Below are 20,262 nucleotides of genomic sequence, written 5' to 3' on the forward strand. Positions count from 1 at the left end.
TAGTTGGAGAATATATTTCCCATACACAACACCATGTGGCTAAGACAATGAGAAACGCCTAGCCATTTTACCGATATATGAACTAACTGATTTCTCACACGTTTGCACCTTTGATCTTGACACACTTCATATCGTGTTAACGGCCACATCAGCTTATGGGATAAACCAAAGTGCAAACACCACACTTTTCAACTTGCCAGGCAGGAAGCCCTGACCTCTCTATCCTTGCTATCCCTTCAGCAAACATTTGTTCTAAGTTGCTGAAGCTGTTTCAATGTCATTCAACTCCCTGTTATACCAGCTACCCAAACTTTTCACTGTCTTTCCCATTATACCGTAGACAGGGTTGTTTCCTCATCTACGCAACACCTTTTCCATTACCCTCCCTGTAGCCAACTAAATGCTTCGCAACTTCCTAGGCTTAGGCTAATCTCCATCCAACGAAACAAACTAAACCACTGCTCTAGGCCACATGTTCAACTAAACCACTGCTCTATGCTACAGGGTAAACTAAACCACAGGTTCAATTACACCACTGATCTAGGCCACAGGTTAAATTAAACCACTGCTCTAGGCCAGGGGTTCCCAAAGTTTTCAGGCCGCGACCCCTAAATAACGGTATCAGAGAGCCACAACCCCCACTATTATAGGAGGTAAACATTTTTTTTTAAAGACAATTCAATTTTTACATTTTTTTTAATAAATGGAAATGTATGGTTGAAACATGCATCGTTCAAACGCACACACACTAATAAGCATTGGAGGCTTTTAACCAGGGCCGGACTGGGGTAATCATTCAGGCCAGGAAATATAGTGTAAAATATAGCCCCAGTCAGGCCACTTTTTAAGCAGGGGTCTGGGGGTCCCCCATCAGGATTTTTTTGTTACAAAGACTTAATTTCCTGCATTCTGGTGTAGGAATTTTATTTATTTGTACCCTTTAAATGCCAGTGTTTGTGATGGCATCACACATTATTGTTAAAAAAACAGGCTAGCATATATGATTAGCAACAACACTGATTTTGATGAATTTTCTGTTTTTTTGTAATGTCAGATTGAAAATAATACAATATTTTATTCAACTTCAGCCCTGATCATAACACCACATATTCATTTTATAATTCTAACCCTTTAACCTGTTCCACCCGTGGAATATCTTCGCCTAAAATATATACCGTAACCTAGGTAAATGGAATATTGCTCCACTTCTACAAGGTCCATTTGCAGATTCTTGGTATCTAGGGACATCTATGGACCTCAGGGAATGTATTCACAGTGTCAGAAATATTGTGTCTATTACTAGGCTTGCTTAAATTGTGATGAAACAAAGGAGAATATGAATTATGATTTTTCTTTGCATCTTTGACAGTGAATAACACCATGATAATAATGACCAAACTTAAAAAACTGCCACTGATCTCGTTCAGTACCCTCTTGAGATCATGTGTAAAAGAAATCGAAGGAAATTAATAAAGGGAAGATGATTAAACCGAAGGTTCTGTAGATACAGTACTGAATTCTCCCATCCGGACCAATGCTATTTGAAATATTATTATAGAATATGATGCTTATAAATTACCTTATTATAGCCAATTCACGCATTTATATATATATACATATATTATCTTTCAAATGCCCGAGTTCAATTTGGATTAGGATCACCAGGCATGCATAAGAACAGATAATTAAATCTACTGTAATCTACTGTACTTTTTAATTTTCCCCAAAGTGCAACCGTTTTTAAACTAATTTCAGATCTAATTGTTCCTACATGTTAACAATAGGGAAGAGAAACTAACTGTGTTTTAAAATGTGTCAAAGACGTTACCTTTTGTGGCTTATTATCCCGAATAATAACAGTTATTGAAATAATTCATACAGAGCTCTGAACCTTGAACCCCATATAATCTTCCAGGAAGTGTAGTTGGGAAACATTCCAACGCTGATCGACAGCTATGCACCCCATCTACAAAATAGCCGCAAAAAGACTACAATTCCCATGGTTAAAAATGTCCAAAATGGTTGCCCTTGTGACTAGACTTCATAAAATCGAAAAGTTAAATCTATCTAAAGGCACTTTTAACCTATTGCTAAACTAACGTATTGATGATAATATACATTATACATGCTTTTATGACATGTTAGTGATGTTAATACTTGAAAACATTTGATATTAAAATCGCTAAATGTATGCAACACTATATCTTATAGTAACTTATATATATTAAATATTGATTTATGACCAGATGCCATTTTGGGACCGGATCCGGTCCCGTCGGGTGGAACAGGTTAAATGCCAGTGTGTGTGATGGCATATATTTGCAATATATCAAATGCAAAGTAGATTTTTCTGGGGGGGATTATTACAGGCTAGCATGTGTCTGATTAGCAACAACACTGATTTTGATGGATTTTTAGTTTTTTGTAAGGGTCCCGCCTCCACCAATCACATGCGGCCCCCTTTGTGTGTGTGTGTGTGTGTGTGTATGTGTGTGTGTGTGTGTGTATGTGTGTGTGTGTGTGTGTGTGTGTGTGTGTGTGTGTGTGTGTGTGTGTGTGTGTGTGTGTGTGTGTGTGTGTGTGTGTGTGTGTGTGTGTGTGTGTGTGTGTGTGTGTGTGTGTGTGAGCAAGAGAGAGAGAGAGATAGTTCTCCAACTTGTGTGAGTTGCAGTGATCTCCTGGTTGTTCCCCACCTAGGTTATCTAACTATTGCGCCGCTGCAACTAGAAACACTGGCCTGGCCTGCTTCTAAGTTCAGTGGCCTGACTGCATACAAAAAAATCATCTGGCGACCCCCACTTTGGGAACCACTGCTCTAGGCCACAGGTTCAAGTAAACCACTGCTCTAGGCCACAGGTTCAACTAAACCACTGCTCTAGGCCACAGGTTCAAGTAAACCACTGCTCCAGGCCACAGGTTCAACTAAACCACTGCTCCAGGCCACAGGTTCAACTAAAGTGATGAGTGGTGGGCAGCGGTGGCCTAAAGGTTAGATAAGCGGGTTTGTGACGGGAAGGTCGCTGGTTCGATCCCCCGGACCGGCAGGAACAATCTGGGCTGGGGAAGTGAATGAATAACTATCTCCCATCCCCTTAACACCAACCGCTGAAGTGCCCTTGAGCGAGGCACTAAACCCCAAACTGCTCCAGTGGAGTTGCTCAGTGGCCAACATGTGTCAGACTGTGGTTGTATACTGGGCAGCTCCCAGGTGTGAATGGAACTGTGTGAATGTGAAGCGTAGCTGAAAAAGAGCATCCGTGCTCAGCAAACCTATCCTGGGTAAATAAAGGTTAAATAAGAAAATAAAAAAAAAATGAGTAGATCTTATTCAACAATCGTGACTAGGGATGTTCGATATTGGCTTTTTTGCCGATATCCGATATACCGATATTGTCCAACTCTTAATTTCCGATACCGATATCAACCGATACCGATATATGCGGGGTTACCCCCCAAAAAACACAACATTATGCATACTTTTCACAATAAATAAAATAAGAATTTGTTCTTACTTGCTTGCCTGGGTAAATAAAGGTTAAATAAATGTACAAAAAAAAAAGAAAAAAAAATCTTTTTTTAAACCGATACCGATATTTTCCGATATTTAATTTTAATGCCAATATTGGCCGATAATATCGGACATCCCTAATCGTGACTAGTACTTTTTTTTCTACTGTAAGGTGCAGCTTTTTTTCTCAATTTGCTGTGAAGTAAAAAAGTTCAATACCGGTATTTGCTTTACAAGGCAGTGGAAGAAAGTTATGAAGACCCTTAACATTGAGTAGTTACTTCCCACTGAGCTGCACTAAGGCTGTAAGGGACCAGAAACCATGGCGATGGGTTTATTATGGGTAACAACATGTCCAGTGTTTCCCATGAATTACCTAGACTGTGGCGGGCCGCCAGTTTTATAATGAACCAAACAAATTTTATTAATAAAATATATATATATATATATTTTTTTTATATATATAAAGTTTGCCAATAGGGATGTATCAGTAGTATTGGCAGTGGTAGTAGTCGTAATTGTAATCCAGTATATATTTTTTTTCTAAAAAATAAACCAGGTAACCACTTTCGCTTAATTTCTTTGATGGCTCAAATGTATGCTCTAGTCGATTTTGTGTTTTGAGCACAAAGTTCATCATAGATCTAGCCTCTTTATTTTGCTCTCAAAGTGCACCAGATTGATGCATTTAACTTTACAACTAAAAAAGAAAAAGTTCTGGGGGGGCATGCCCCCGGACCCCCCTAGACGGGCCGATGTTCACCCACCACAATCTCACAAAATCCTGTGGGAAACACACTGATGTCCCACCTAAACTGCACGGACTATAAAATATGACATATATCACGTCGGTTAGGTAAATTGTGCATTTTAAAAGGTAAGTGGTGCATTTTATATAGGCTAGCTAGTGTTTTCATCCAAAGTGATTTAGATGTTGTTCCCCACATTCACTCACACATTCACATACCGACGGCAGAGGCAACCATGCAAGGTGCCAACCTGCTCATCAGGAACGGTTAGGGGTTCAGTGTCTTATGTATACTGCACCTGTGTATACTGTAACTGTATACTGTACTTACTCGTAGTTTATATTTAGATTATAGTGTTTATTGTAACCATATGTATTGTAATGTATAATATAACTGATAGGGCATACAGACCCTCATCTGCACCTGTGATCACACTGCCCACTTGCCCAGATGCGTATATTCAGAGTTAATTATATTGTTTACACTGCCTACTTTTATTGCCTGTATTTATGTCTTTCTACTATTACCCTACCCTGCCCATACATGTACCTCCCCTTCCCCCTCCCGCTATGATGCCTGGATTTCCCAGGGGATCACTAAAGGAATATCTTATCTATGTTCAAAAGTCGGCTACTGCCATCACTGTCCTTCCAAGTTGCCTCATGAAACAACCCAGAACCATTTTGATGTAGCATCGTAGTGTTCAAACTCCTTTAAAAGGCCTCTCTGGATTATGGAAAATTGTCCAACAGCACGACAGAAAGTATCTTCCTCAGCAGCCAGCGCTCCTTCCATTACTTACCATTTTGTTTAAGTTCCTGAGGAGACCTGGGAGTCTCAGCCCCTGAGCTGGCCATGCCCAACAGGTGAAGCTAGGGCCCAATCGTCTCACCAAAATTAAATATCTACAGCAATTCAAGGAGGAGTTAGTAGCACAGAGTTAGATTTTTAGACATGCACATGATTACCAATGGATTACACACCAGGATTATGGCAAGATGATTGCAAAACCAAAAATACATGCAAGAAATCAAAATGCATTATAATTGGCTAAGGAATTAAATTATTTCTCTTTTTTTTTTGTATCACTTTTTCCCCCATCCCCCAATTTTGTCATTATGCCAATTCCCTTGTGCTGCTCTACTGTCGGTCTGGGGAGGGTGTAGAACTACCACATGCCTCCTCTGATACATGTGGAGTCACCGGCCACTTATTTTCACCTGCCAGCTAGGAGTTTCACTGGGAGAGCATAGCGTGCACAGAGGTTCACGCTGTCTCCTCCAGATCCTCTCCCTGCTGAACAGGGACTGACCAGTAGGAGTCGCTATTGCAAGGAAGGACCAGGACTCATAATCCCCACCGGCTTTCCACCCACGAACACTGACAATTGTGTTTGTAGGGATGACTGACCAAGCCGAGGTTGAACTCTGGCCTCTGCTGTGATAAACATAAAATCAAAACTTAATTTCAGACTCAGGGTCCAGATAAAGATGATTTAATTTTCAGTCATTAAGCCGGCAAATACATTTGAGATTTCTTAATTATTATTATTATTATTATTCATAATAATGCATCATTATATACATTTAAAAAAAAGTATGGTGTGGAAATATGAGAAGGATATTGGTAATGATTCAGACAATAATTCAATTGTATGGAAAGATGAGCAGGTTATTATAGTAATGATTCAGATAATAATTAGTACTCCCTGATTATCCATTGCATTATGTGTATTCTGTGCAAAATCACATGGCATCAAAGAAAGGCTGGGAAATAGTATGGAAAGCTGGTATTATGGAAACTAAATTAAGTATTGCAATGGAGAAATGGAGCAAGAATTTGTAAGTCAATAAGTAGGCATCATACAGGATTATTAATTAACTAGACTATTAGTTCAGCTTTGTGATAACTAGGGCCTACAGAAAAGGGTTTGACATTTGAGTTGAAATGGTTATGATGAGTTATTGCCAGTGGCTTGAGAATAATGTTACAATAAAGGACAGGCATGATAGTCTGCCATGTTGCCCAATTTAAAAATACAAGTGTCTTTCAGTCTAATGGATTTACATGCAATATTAGTAGGCCTCTAGACTAAACAGCCCTGTTGATTCAATTGTCAGTTCTCAATGCAAAACCGAATCTCTTAAAATAGCTCCTCAGCACTGCAAACGTATAACTCTGACCTTTCATGCTTGTTCCTCCTACTCTCTCAGCAGAACACTATATTAATGAGGAAATGAAGCACTATATTCGGCTGTACACTAAATAACACGGAGACGTTTTCATAGCAGCAACACACAAACAGTGAACGTGATGCATTGTCTACACAACAATGTCATGCAAATCACGAATATAAGTCAGACCTGATCGCTTTGATCGGGCTTTGAATTCCAGGAGCTTCCAGCCGACATCTGCCAAACTCGCCATGTTTACAGTCAGCTGTCAGAGTGTGCAGGGAGGCAGGCGTGAGGAGGAGGAGGGGCGGCGCGACACTGTCGTGAACCCGGAAGTGACGTAGTTTGGCGCGTCACACGTGACGTCATGCTCGTTCTGGTAGTTTTTTTTAACCAAATATAATACAGTGACAATTAACGAATATTCACATATTTGTATGAGTTATTAGCTGTATTTTTTTAATGATGATAAGTAATCTTAATAAATAGTAATTTTATTTAATTCAGTCAACGGATTTAATCTAAGTCACTCACTGCCGTAAAGCGTTCCTCTGTGTTGTTGTGAGGAGCTGGACGAGCAGCAAGGATGTGTCAGCTGTCACTGAATAACGTGCATATTCTGACACTTCTACTGTATTTCACAGGACAGTATAATACCTGGGCCCTTCAGGATGTCACCACCGACCTATTCGGTTCCGAAAACCACGGGACTCTGGCTGCTTTTGGGGATTTTAACTCTGATAAACAGACAGACATTTTCATCATCAGAGAACGTGAGTCTATCTTCCTTCCTGCTTGTTGTTTTGCTTCCTGCTTCATCATCATCATAACCATGATGTGACACATTGTAAACAACGCTGACCTGTTGATGTACAGTAGGCTGTGTAGTCTGCTTGTGCTTATTTAGTATAGTTTAGCTTAGGCCGAAACGTAAGGGCCAGCTCCTGAATGATTAATTGAAAATGGGGGACCCTGATGTAAACAAGACGAAAGTCTTGACTATGGTCTGCATCCCCTTAGCCCCTTTCGTGACTTTCGGTCCCCAGGCTTGCAAACCGAAAGTCACGAAAGGGGCTAGCATCCCCTTAACAATTGTGTGTATTGAGCCGTACTGTATTGTACCCATTCTGCAATCTGTTAATACAGTTTGCAATCAATCAATCAAGCTCCTGCTGTAGGCTATGCATCCCTTTCTGTTTATATGTTGTACTCTCTAGGCCTAGGGCTACAGTGATGCCCCACCCATTGATAATCCAAGTTCTACTGTAAGGTGCAGCCCTGTCTACATTGCTATAGTAGTATGCAGTGCACACATTATGATTTAGCCTACCGTTATCTAGGAGCACACCCTAACTATATTACACCCAACCTCCTCCAATGTACAGTTTCTTCCCCCTCAAATCTCTTTTTAGACAATTTTTTGTATCACAAACAGTACTGTATATTTGTAGATCTGGTATGTCATAAATGTCTAGATGTAGCAGTATTGTCTATATGTCATATATGTTATGATGAATCGAAAATGGGGGACCCTGATGTAAACAAGACGAAAGTCTTTCTCTGGTCTGCATCCCCTTAACAATTGTGGGTATTGAGCCGTACTGTATTGTAGCCATTCTGCAATCTGTTAAATAAAGTTTTCAATCAATCAATGTACTCTAGGGCTACAGTGCTGCCCCACCCATTGATAATCCAAGTTCTACTGTAAAGTGCAGCCCTGTCTACATTGCTCTAGTATGCAGTATGCACACATGATTTAGCCTACCGTTATCCAGGAGCACGCCTAACTGCTGTTAAGTTGCTGAATAACAGATAGCCAAGTCATACACTGTTGATTATACCATAATGTCTATATTGTCATTTGAACTAATTAGTCAATTAAAATGATAAAGCGGTCTAACTAAAAGCACACGTATATCATGATACAATACATGTGCTTTCGTATGAGCCATTATTTAAGTTACAATTAGTCTTATTTGTTAAAAAATCTTTTCATGAAGTATACTGCAACTTTCCAATCATGGCTGTCATTTAGGGTGGTTATTGCACTTTGAGGCATCATGCATGTATGAAATACCCATGTGTTACCAGATGTTTGTTCATCTACTGTTGATAACTATGCTGTGTCTCCTGTTGCAGACTCCGAACTCGTGATATTATTGGCTGACTTGAAAAAAGCGCCTTACTTCAAGCCCAAAGTGAACATCACTAAAGATATTTTGCCCAGGTGAATTTGCCGATGTCTTTTCTTGCCATTTATATATATATATGTTCACATATCCATGTCACAAAATAAATATCTACATGATTGTGTGATATCAGACTCAGCTTCAGACTCGTACAAACACACACACACACACACACACACACACACACACACACACACACACACACACACTACACATCCTCACGTACACTCTCTCACATACATAATACACTACAAAAAGGTCACTTTTTACTGTATACATTTTTGCAATATTCCGAACCCACTGTATATTATTACTTATTACATTTTACTTCTTACATTTAGCATTGTATTTTATTCATATGACTTTTTTTTATCATGTCTATTTTTTAATTTTAATTTAATTTTTGCACAACCTAGGCGGCATGGCCACCTCCATTTCACTACATGTCTTGTGTATTTATGTGACAAATACAAACGATTGAAATCTTAAAATCTTGCCAACACTGGAAGGTGCCACGTCGTGGTCCTCCGGCAGCTGATTCACTGTGTGTCCTGCTTCCGGTTTCAGCGGCAGCGTCATCACCAGTGTGGTTCCTGGAGACTACGATGGAGACTCTCAGATGGACGTGCTCCTCACAGTGCAGCCCAATGCCAAGGCTGACGACACTACAGTGTTCATCTTCTGGGGGCACAACCAAACACTGGGTACTACGAGCACCGAGAAGTAGATCTTAAAGGAACACTCTGATGTTTTGGGAAATACACTTATTTGCCATCAGTTTTGGAGTTGTTGGACGTTGTATTTATTCACTTTTGATGGAGCAAGGCTGGCTGTGTCTTACTGCTTCCAGTCATTGTGCTAAGCTAGGCTAGCTGCTCCCTACTGCTTCCAGTCCTTGTGCTAAGCTAGGCTAGCTGCTCCCTACTGCTTCCAGTCCTTGTGGCAGCTACTCCCTACTGATTCCAGTCCTTGTGTTAAGCTAGGCTAGCTGCTCCCTACTGCTTCCAGTCCTTGTGCTAAGCTAGTCTAGCTGCTCCCTACTGATTCCAGGCATTGTGCTAAGCTAGGCTAGCTGCTCCCTACTGTTTCCAGTCATTGTGCTAAGCTAGGCTAGCATGCACCAATACCTCTCTCTGGGTCTACTGGACACACATAGATTAAACTGACTCCAGGGAACATGACAGATATTCTAGCATTGAGAGATCGTATACCCAAATGAGGTTTATATTCTAGCATTGAGATATCTTACACCCAAATGGGGTTTACATTCTAGCATTGATATATCTTACACCCAAATGAGGTTTATATTCTAGCATTGAGATATCTTACACCCAAATGGGGTTTACATTCTAGCATTGATATATCTTACACCCAAATGAGGTTTATATTCTAGCATTGAGCTATATTACACCCAAATGAGGTTTACATTCTAGCATTGAGATCTCTTACACCCAAATTATGTTTAAATTCTAGTATTGATATATCTTACACTCAAATGATGTTTATATTCTAGCATTGAGAGCTATTACACACAAATGAGGTTTATATTCTAGCATTGAGATATCTTACACCCAAATGGGGTTTACATTCTAGTATTGATAGCTCTTACACCCAAATGAGGTTTATATTCTAGCATTGAGCTATATTACACCCACATTAGGTTTATATTCTAGCATTGCTCGAAGGTCTGCACCAGAATTGAAAGCCCATTTGGAACATAACAGTACAGCAAGGGATAAACAAATATCAAATTTAAAAAGATGCAATGGTAAAAGATGAAAATAAAAATGGTAAGAACATATGTCAAATTAACATAAGCCATCCTTGTATGGATATGCGTATATGGGTACATGTACAGTATACTACACCCATAGCTGCCAGTAGTTCCTCAAAGGACTGTGATTCACAAGCACAGACTCCCCAGATGCAACACTGAACGACACATGAAGTCCTTTATAACAACAGCCGTCAAACTATATAACGCCACACTGTGCCTTGCTGCCTCACTGAGTACAGAGTAACAGATCATTAAGCATTAAATCTACTGTGCCAGTGATGCATATAATCCCAGTAGATCATATTTTACAATATCTTACTGTATATTTTTGGACTGTATATTTTGTAATGTATATACAGATTTTATAATGTATATCTTTGACTGTATTCTTATTTTTATCTGCTGAATTTCCCTCAGGATTAATGAAGTACTTCTATGTTATTCTATTGCATTCTATTTAAACCAGACAAAATGGATAGCAATGCTTTGCCTTGTAGACATTGTTGTAGTACTCATGACCGATCTTGGTCTCAAGACCCCCTTGTGATGGTCTCTGTCTCAGACTTGACTGCATTTTTACTCTGTCTCGCACAAAGAGGACAGCATTTTTTTTTGTATTATTATTATTATTATTATTATAAAAAAATAATGTTATTATAAGACCGGTCTAGACCACAACTGCAGTTTTTGAGCATTTAAAATCAATAAAATACCGATGCATAACACACTTCAGTCATATGCATTATGTTAGAAAGAGCGCCTGCAGGCTAAACTAATTAGGCTACCACAGACATGATGCTGTCCTGGGTCCTGAAACAACATAGTGTGATTACAGACCTCTGCTGCTGTCCTAGGTCCTGAAATAACATGAGTACAGACCTCTGCTGCTGTCCTAGGTCCTGAAACAACATGATCCGCTCAAACAGGATATTTTAGTTTGCTAAAATTAAAACTATAGTTTTAGTTTTTAAATAAATGTACTGTAAAGACAAAGGGCTAACACATCAGCTTATAAAACAAATATATCCATTATGCATCAAACCACGCACATAAAACAGCAGTACAAAAACATAATGCATGACAATATTATTCTTTTTAATCACAGGCTCAGCGGCCCTCAGCATCATGTACTGCTGGTTTAAGAGGACAGACATATTTTTGCATAACACACACATTAGCTATATGCAAATACAATGACTTGCACTTAGATATATGTAGGTCTACTTGTAAATGAAGCCCATGGCCCCATGCATGATCTTTCATTGAACGATATCCATCAAACCAATATTATCCAGCTCTAGTCCACATGATGTTGCATGTGACAGTAGAAAACTGTCCGTCTGAAACTATCTGACAGTTTTCTGCCTCTTTCGTTAATCAACGCTGATGTAGATTTCATTAACATCTCACATTTTCTTTGCTTAAAGGCTGTTCTGCTTGACTAGACCTGGCAGACTTTGTAAGGTATTAGATAGCCACATAGATATTGTTATTTTTTTCTTAATTAAAAGTAGTATTATAGGCGGCTACGTGGTGCAGTGGGCAAGGCGCTCACCACGAATACTGGAGACTGGGCTCGAACAGGTTCGCCTCCCTGTTCGAGCCCAGCGCTCCACATTGCTTTCAGTTTAGCTGGTCGTCTGCACTAATACACATTGGCAGTATTAGGGGGAGGGAAACTGATGGGTGGGGATCGGGCGTTGTGGACAGCGACTCCTACAGGTCGGTTGGTGCGCCTGCCCAGTAGAATCAGGAAGCGACCGGGGCGGGGCCCCTCCAAAGCCCAGACCCCTGACGCTGAAAGATCGAGCCGTGCAGGTGGAAAGATGTGACTGCTGTTACCTCGAGTACCGGAGGGGACTCGTGCTATGTATGGCTTCGTCCACATTGCAGCCGGCTTGTGGGAGGCAAGAAACAGCCTTCGAGACAGGGGAGGGTTGAATTGGATGATACGAAAAATTGGGATGGGAGAAAAATAGAAAATGGGAGAAAAAGTGGATAAAAAAAAATTCAAAGTAGTATTATTAGCCTGATATTTAAACCAAGATAAGCTTGTATGTATGTATTTGGAGAAACCATGCAATTTACCCACTTGAAAAAGATAAATCTAGTCGGCTGGGTGGCGCAGTGGGCAAGGCGCTCGCCACTAACACAGGGGATTCTGGTATCGAGCCCAGCTCTCGGGCATTGCTTCCGGCTTGGCCGGCCGTCATACTAACACAATTGGCAGTGTTAGGGGTGGGAAAGCCGGTGGGTGGGGATCGGACGTTGTGGACAGCGACTCCTACATGTCGGTTTGACGCCTGTACAGCAGAAACAGGAAGTAGCTGGGGCAGCGTGAGCCTCCCACGCGTTACTCCTTGCCACTGAGAGTTCGAGCTGTCTGGTGAAAAGATGCGACAGGCTGTCTCGTGTACCGGAGGGGACACGTGATGCAAGGCTTCTATCCTCACTACAGCCGACCAGTGGGAGGCATAGTCTAGCAACGTTCAAGACAGGGGGGGGGGGGGGGGAATCGGAATTACGAAATTGGGATGGGAGAAAAAAATTTAAATAAGGAGAAAAAGTGGATACAAAAGAAAAGAAAAAAGAGAAATTTAAATGTGATTACCCTGGTTAAATAAAGGATAAATAAAATAGTATCTGTAAAAAAATGATGTTCAGAATGCAGTCGATGCAGGCACCTTCAATCCAATCGGCCAGTAGTCGACTATCCAGGGTCATCCGTAATTACAGTCGTGATCTTGAATTGGACTCTCATTGGTCTGGTCAAACCCTTTGACTCTGACTTGATACGCTCTGGTCTTGGTCTTGACTCAGTCTCAGTTTAGGTGATCTCGACTACACCACTGTTAAATACCAGATTATCTACTCCATGTTAGACATACCCAGCATCAAGACTAAGACTTGTAGTTTGTGTGCTTACAATTCACAGATATTGGTGGACGACTGGAGCTGAACAAGACGTTTGTGGATCAACCGCTTGTCATGGAGTAAGTGACATATTACAGACATATGCTGCTGTTGGTTTCCACTTTTCATAATATACACCCTCATATTGTTTGTTTATGGTATTTTATTTATTGTCACGTAAAATAAATAATCACAACAACTCAATTATTTTCATTATGTTATACCTGTATCCAACAGGTGATATGTGCAAAATAAACTAGTTTAAAATGCACGCTCCCTGTGAAAACACATACTGTTCCCTGTGAAAACACATAATGTTCCCTGTGAAAACACATACTGTTCCCTGTGAAAACACATACTGTTCCCTGTAAAAACGCATAATGTTCCCTGTGAATGCCAGCATGTCGATGATGGACAAGAGCTTTGATTTTAATAAATATCTCTCCTACAGTTTTAATGGAGACATGATCCCAGACATCTTTGGTGTCCTACGTGACGGCACCACCGAAGTCTGCTATCTGAGTAAAAGGTAAGGAGTCTACTATCTAGCTAAACGGTAATAAGTCTACTATCTAGCTAAAAGGTAAGGAGTCTACTATCTAGCTAAACGGTAATAAGTCTACTATCTAGCTAAACGGTAATAAGTCTACTATCTAGCTAAAAGGTAAGGAGTCTACTATCTAGCTAAACGGTAATAAGTCTACTATCTAGCTAAAAGGTAAGGAGTCTACTATCTAGCTAAAAGGTAATACGTCTACTATCTAGCTAAAAGCTTCGGGGCCAAGTTTAGATTTTAATTCGAAGCTTTGAGATAAAAAAATATATATATATATATATATATATATATATATATATATATATATATATATATATATATATATATATATATATATATATATATTTTTTTTATCTTATGTTGTGTGACTTGTACAGCACTTTGGTCAACTTTGTTGTTTTTAAATGTGATCTATAAATAAAGTGGATTGGATTCATTAATTAAATGAATAATGAGTCGGGAGCTGCGCTGCCTGGGCGGCTGCTCTCCGTTACACAGCCAACAACATTGCATTACATAATTATGTTGCAACCTTCGTTCGTTGCATTGGAAGTGCAATATTTTGCAGGTGGGAGGGGGGATACAAATAATTATAATAATACAAAATAAAATTAAAATAAATGTTTTATTTAATTTTCTTTTATATATTCGAATTTTATTTCCCCATTCAAATCCCGTGCCCATCGAACGAAGCTTCAAAGTATTTAAGACAGCCCTAATGTCTACTATCTAGCTAAAAGGTAAAGGAGTCATATCGGTCGACCGCTACAATGTTCAAACTTGACAACTCTTACTTTGACACAGTGTTACTTTTGACTTGTCATTGCATGGTGGGAGACCAAGCCATAGCTCTTACCGTTCCCTTCTCTCTACTTTTGACCTCGTTCGAGTGTATATCATCATCCCGTATTTTCTTCACGGCTCTGGTTTGATTCCCACTGTGTCGTCGTGGCTTATCTCTCCTCCCGCAGGAACCAGGAGTGGCAGAAGGCACTGAGTTCACCCGTGAAGATGCGCGTGCCCCACGCCCACGCCTTCATCGACCTCAACAAGGACTTCACCGCCGGTGAGTACGGTCTTCAAACGTGAGGAAAAATACACGCCGGACTTGATTTTAAGAGTGCATGACACGCGGGGTTCACTGTCGAATAGTATCCAATCCCGTGTTTGAATTCCTTCATGCGGGCCGAGTTTCGATTCAGCAGTCTAGCCGCAGCTTTATCTGTTGAATGGCTGTTGAGATAAAGAGCCGTGGATAGCTCACAAGGAGGAGGGTAAGCCACCCAAACACACCCAGCAGACATAGATAAGTACCAATCGGTTGTACTTCCATTACCTTATCTGTAGTACTTGAGGGCATATTTTAATGGAAGCAGTGCAGAGATGCTTGTAGCTGTGGTAGTTTTATACAAAGTAGGGATGGGCATTTTTATATGATATACTGAGATATATTAAACACAGTAGTTTTCCACCAGGAAAGCATTCATTGGAGGTTCTCAAAGTGTCTCAGAGAGAGGGGGCAGGCGATGGGGCCAACTGCTCTTACCGATAACGGTGACCATGATGCAATGTTTATCCGGGCAAGAGACTGGAGGTTGGAGTCAGATGTTTTGTTATTAGTAGTAATAATAATAATAATAATAATAATAATAATAATAATAATAATAATAATAATAATAATAATAATAATAATAATAATAATAATAATAATAATAATAATAATAATAATAATAATAATAATAATAACTTTATTTGTATAGCACTTTTCATACAGAGGTTGCAGTTCAAAGTGCTTCACAACAGTAAAAAAATACAGGCATAAGCGAGCATAAAAAAATGTAATATGTAAATGCAAAGAGATGGAGAGGTAGCAAGGTTAGGCAAATCACAGTTCTTCAGCAATACAAATAATAAAATAGAATAGATTAGATAAGAGTAAAAAAGTGTGGTTTGATTCCGTTCTAAACATAACAAGATAGAACGGATAGTAAAAAAGTGTGATAATATTGTTCAATAAAAAAAAAATATAACAACAGAGCAGTGTATCACTCTTAGTACTTTGAGTTTCTTTACAAAGTTCTAACATACAACAGAGCATCGCTCTAACATACATACAACGGAGCAGTCCGTTGCTCTAACATACAACAGAGCAAATAAATATGTGTTACTCTGTCCAGTGTTAGTACAGATGTATTACTCAGTCCAGTGTTAGTGGAGGTGATCTATAAATCAGTGGGGGCGCTGCACCTCTTCATACATTTTGACAGCCCTAATTATATATATATATATATATATATTAGGGATGTCCGATATTATCGGCCGACCGATATTATCGGCCGATATCGGCAGTAAAATGTGATATCGGAAAATATCGGTATCGGTTTAAAAACAAAAAAAACAATAACAATATTTGTTATATATATATCCAGTGAAATTATTAGTTACCTGAAATTATTCAGTATTTTGGACGGGGAAACCCTGCATATATCGGTATCGGTTGATATCGGTTGATATCGGTATCGGAAATTAAGAGTTGGACAATATCGGAATATCGGTATCGGTAAAAAAGCCAATATCGAGCATCCCTAATATATATATATTAAGGCTGTCAAAGTTAACGCGGTATCAACACGGTATCGCCCGATTCTATTAACGCCACAATTTTTTTGTTACTTACTAGGCTTCACTCAGGTGTATTATTGATGCTCTCATTGATACTATGTTTGTTTCTGAAGTGTGTGTGTGTGTGCGATATATATAGAGAGAGAGAGAGAGAGAGAGAGAGAGAGAGAGAGAGGGGTGCGAGAGATGAGGAAGGGGCAAGAGAGAAAGAGAGCTGGGATAGTGTGTGTGTGAGAGAGAGGGGGGGGGGGGTGTGAGTCCTCAGCCCTTGTGTGGGTGAATGTAACAAGTTCCTAACGTTTTCTTTTCCCTATTATTTCATGCACACTCTATTCATTGTTTTAAATTATTATTTTATTTTAAGTTATTTTGTGCATCACTCTGTTTTGAATTTGATGCACATGTGCAATGCATGAGGGTCATCCTTTTGTGTTAAATGGCTGCATAAAGCAAGCATTTGTTGACTCGCATGTTGATGAGAGTATTAAAACTTGGAACTTGAAAAAGATCCATTTAAGGTAGGAAAAAAACAAAACAAAAATTGATTAATCGCGAGTTAACTATGGGCAATCATGCGATTAATCGCGATTAAATATGTCAATCGATTGACAGCACTAATATATATATATATAAATACAATCGACTAGTCGAGGTCAGCCCTAGAAATATGTCGTATTGGCCTCAAGTGTGCACTTACACCAACCTTCTACAAACAGCACTGCAGGCCCCAAACAATTAAGGGAGGGACCTACATTTAAGTCCAGCAATTTAAATGTTGTTGGCTAAGAGAGAGTAATGAGCGAGTGAAGTGAAGTGCTCCTCGTCTCCAGGCCTTGTCGTGTCTCGCTGCCCCTAAAGTGCAGCAATGCCACTTAGACTTACGGGAACGCTCTGTTCCTAATCCCCATATTTAAGACAATCAGGGAGGATTTAGTTTTGTCGTGTGTGTGTGTGTGTGTGTGTGTGTGTGTGTGTGTGTGTGTGTGTGTGTGTGTGTGTGTGCGTGTGTGCGTGTGTGTGAGTGCGTGCGTGCGTGTAATTAGGGAATATGTTGGGGATAACAAATTGGTGCAAGTGAACCTGTCTGGAAAACGAGTCACTCTGATAACTGAAGAACAGCGGTTAACCGTCTGTAGTGTGGTAGTGAAATGTTAACCGTCTGTAGTGTGGTAGTGAAATGGTTAACGTCTGTAGTGTGGTAGTGAAATGGTTAACCTTATGTAGTGTGGTAGTGAAATGTTAACCGTCTGTAGTGTGGTAGTGAAATGGTTAACGTATGTAGTGTGGTAGTGAAATGGTTAACGTCTGTAGTGTGGTAGTGAAATGGTTAACGTCTGTAGTGTGGTAGTGAAATGGTTAACCTTATGTAGTGTGGTAGTGAACGGTTAACCTTATGTAGTGTGGTAGTGAAATGTTAACCTTCTGTAGTGTGGTAGTGAAGGGTTAACATTATGTACTGTGGTAGTGAAATGTTAACATTATGTAGTGTGGTAGTGAAAGGGGTTAACAGCATGTATTGTGGTAGTGAAAGGGTTAACATTATGTAGTGTGGTAGTGAAAGGGGTTAACAGCATGTATTGTTGTAGTGAAATGGTTAACATTATGTAGTGTGGTAGTGAAATGGTTAACATCATGTATTGTGACAGTGAAAGGGTTAACATTGTGTAGTGTGGTAGTGAAGGGTTAACATTATGTAGTGTGGTAGTGAAGGGTTAACATTATGTAGTGTGGTAGTGAAGGGTTAACATTATGTAGTGTGGTAGTGAAGGGTTAACCTTATGTAGTGTGGTAGTGAAAGGGTTAGCATTGTGTAGTGTGGTAGTGAAGGGTTAACCTTCTGTAGTGTGGTAGTGAAATGGTTAACATGTATTGTGGTAGTGAAAGGGTTAACATTGTGTAGTGTGGTAGTGAAGGGTTAACATTATGTAGTGTGGTAGTGAAAGGGTTAACATCATGTATTGTGGTAGTGAAGGGTTAACATTATGTAGTGTGGTAGTGCAGGGTTAACCTTATGTAGTGTGGTAGTGAAATGGTTAACATTGTGTAGTGTGGTAGTGAAGGGTTAACCTTATGTAGTGTGGTAGTGTAAGGGTTAACATTATGTAGTGTGGCAGTGAAATGGTTAACATGATGTAGTGTGGTAGTGAAAGGTGTAACTGAGGGGTACAATTCCCTGACTGTATTGAGAGTATGGTATTATTAAACCACTACTTAGTTATGTACTTTAATTACTGGCCATACAGTACATGAATATATCTGGTGAACACCCACACAAGAATACGGCAATGACACATAAAGTTCTAGTTAGAGGGATTTATTATTATTAGAGCAGCAACGGTAGGTTACAGATTGAGAATTATACTTGCGCTTGTAAGGCGAAGAACACTTAAAGTAGGTCAAGAGCGTAAGTCCATGAGAATAGTAAGATGGGTATAACTGACGCCACCTGTAGCATAGCAATTACATAAGGCACACTCGTAGTCAGCTGGAGACACTGGGGGGTTCCCTCCGGTTGTAAGCCGGCAGGGTAGAGGAATGTTCGGGTGCAAAGTCTGGGTCAACGAGGAATAAAGAAGCTCCAGCTACGGGAGTCGATGCATGTACTCTCCTGATCGGCAGACAAAGCAGCAGCTATAATCCAGTATGCCCGACAGCATGGATGAAAGCTAGCCAGCCTCTGGTCCTAGAGGCGGGCTCGAGGGTGCTCCTCACAGGGGTAGATCCCACACGATAGTGGGGTAGACTGTTCTCTGCTCCAGCAGTCACGGTACCAAAGCAATATAATCCAACCAGAAAATGGTTCTGCATTCGCCGGTGTAGATTCTCCTGTGCACTATCCTTCACATTAAACTAGGTTGAACTTGACGTTACTTCACCAAACTATGACACTTTACTATCCTATTCGCACATGTTCTAAGTGCTCTATTTAGACGCAAAGTTGCTCACTTCACTTGGTCGTGGTCGGACTCGTGGTGAAGGCTTTACTAGTAATGAACGAACGATGAACTGAATTGCCATTGGGGGTATGGTCGTTGGCGCCTAGGGGTCGCTGTCCAATAGGAGAACGAATATTATGGTCTGGTTTGTACCCATGTAAAGGGATATTCCGTGTATATATACAAAGAATATACAAGGGATATCAAACGATATACAAATATTATACAAGGGATCTCAAGCAGTAAATATATATATTCGGTTTAATCTGACCCTTTGTAACAAAAGGGTTAATATTATGTAGTGTGGTAGTGAAAGGGTTAACAATATGTAGTGTGGTAGTGAAAGGGTTAACATGATGTAGTGTGATAGTGAAAGGGTTAACATTATGTATTGTGGTAGTGAAAGGTTAACATTATGTATTGTGGTAGTGAAATGGTTAACCGTATGTATTGTGGTAGTGAAAGGGTTAACATTATGTATGGTGGTAGTGCAAGGGTTAACCGTATGTATTGTGGTAGTGAAAGGTTAACATTGTGTAGTGTGGTAGTGAAATGGTTAATATTATGTATTGTGGTAGTGGAATGTTAACATTATGTATTGTGGTAGTGAAATGGTTAACATTATGTATTGTGGTAGTGAAATGGTTAACCGTATGTATTGTGGTAGTGCAAGGGTTAACATTATGTAGTGTGGTAGTGAAATGGTTAACATTATGTATTGTGGTAGTGAAAGGTTAACATTATGTATTGTGGTAGTGAAAGGGTTAACCGTATGTAGTGTGGTAGTGAAAGGGTTAACATTATGTAGTGTGGTAGTGAAATGTTAACCGTATGTAGT

The 20,262-nt window shown here is 39.8% G+C and overlaps 2 protein-coding genes across 2 annotated transcripts in view; one reads left to right on the top strand and one right to left on the bottom strand.

Moving 5' to 3' along the window:
- phkb (phosphorylase kinase, beta) overlaps nt 1-6,684 on the bottom strand; it is a gene marked incomplete at its 5' end in the record, with an annotated part of 318,550 nt that extends 311,866 nt beyond the window's left edge. The window contains 1 exon segment of the mRNA XM_084307537.1: nt 6,621-6,684. Within this exon segment, the coding sequence (XP_084163663.1) occupies nt 6,621-6,684 (64 nt within the window).
- Nucleotides 6,685-7,002: 318 nt separating this feature from the next.
- The window catches only part of itfg1 (integrin alpha FG-GAP repeat containing 1), a gene marked incomplete at its 3' end in the record, with an annotated part of 338,836 nt that continues 325,576 nt past the window's right edge, over nt 7,003-20,262 (top strand). Inside the window, exons 1-6 of the mRNA XM_084308210.1 lie at nt 7,003-7,204; nt 8,571-8,658; nt 9,188-9,324; nt 13,333-13,390; nt 13,762-13,839; nt 14,838-14,932. Of these exons, the coding sequence (XP_084164336.1) occupies nt 7,018-7,204; nt 8,571-8,658; nt 9,188-9,324; nt 13,333-13,390; nt 13,762-13,839; nt 14,838-14,932 (643 nt within the window). The 5' untranslated portion in view covers nt 7,003-7,017. The remainder of the gene's footprint in view (nt 7,205-8,570; nt 8,659-9,187; nt 9,325-13,332; nt 13,391-13,761; nt 13,840-14,837; nt 14,933-20,262) is intronic.

This window comes from Notolepis coatsorum (assembly GCF_963971535.1).
Source record: "Notolepis coatsorum genome assembly, chromosome: 2".
Classification (NCBI taxonomy): domain Eukaryota; kingdom Metazoa; phylum Chordata; class Actinopteri; order Aulopiformes; family Paralepididae; genus Notolepis; species Notolepis coatsorum.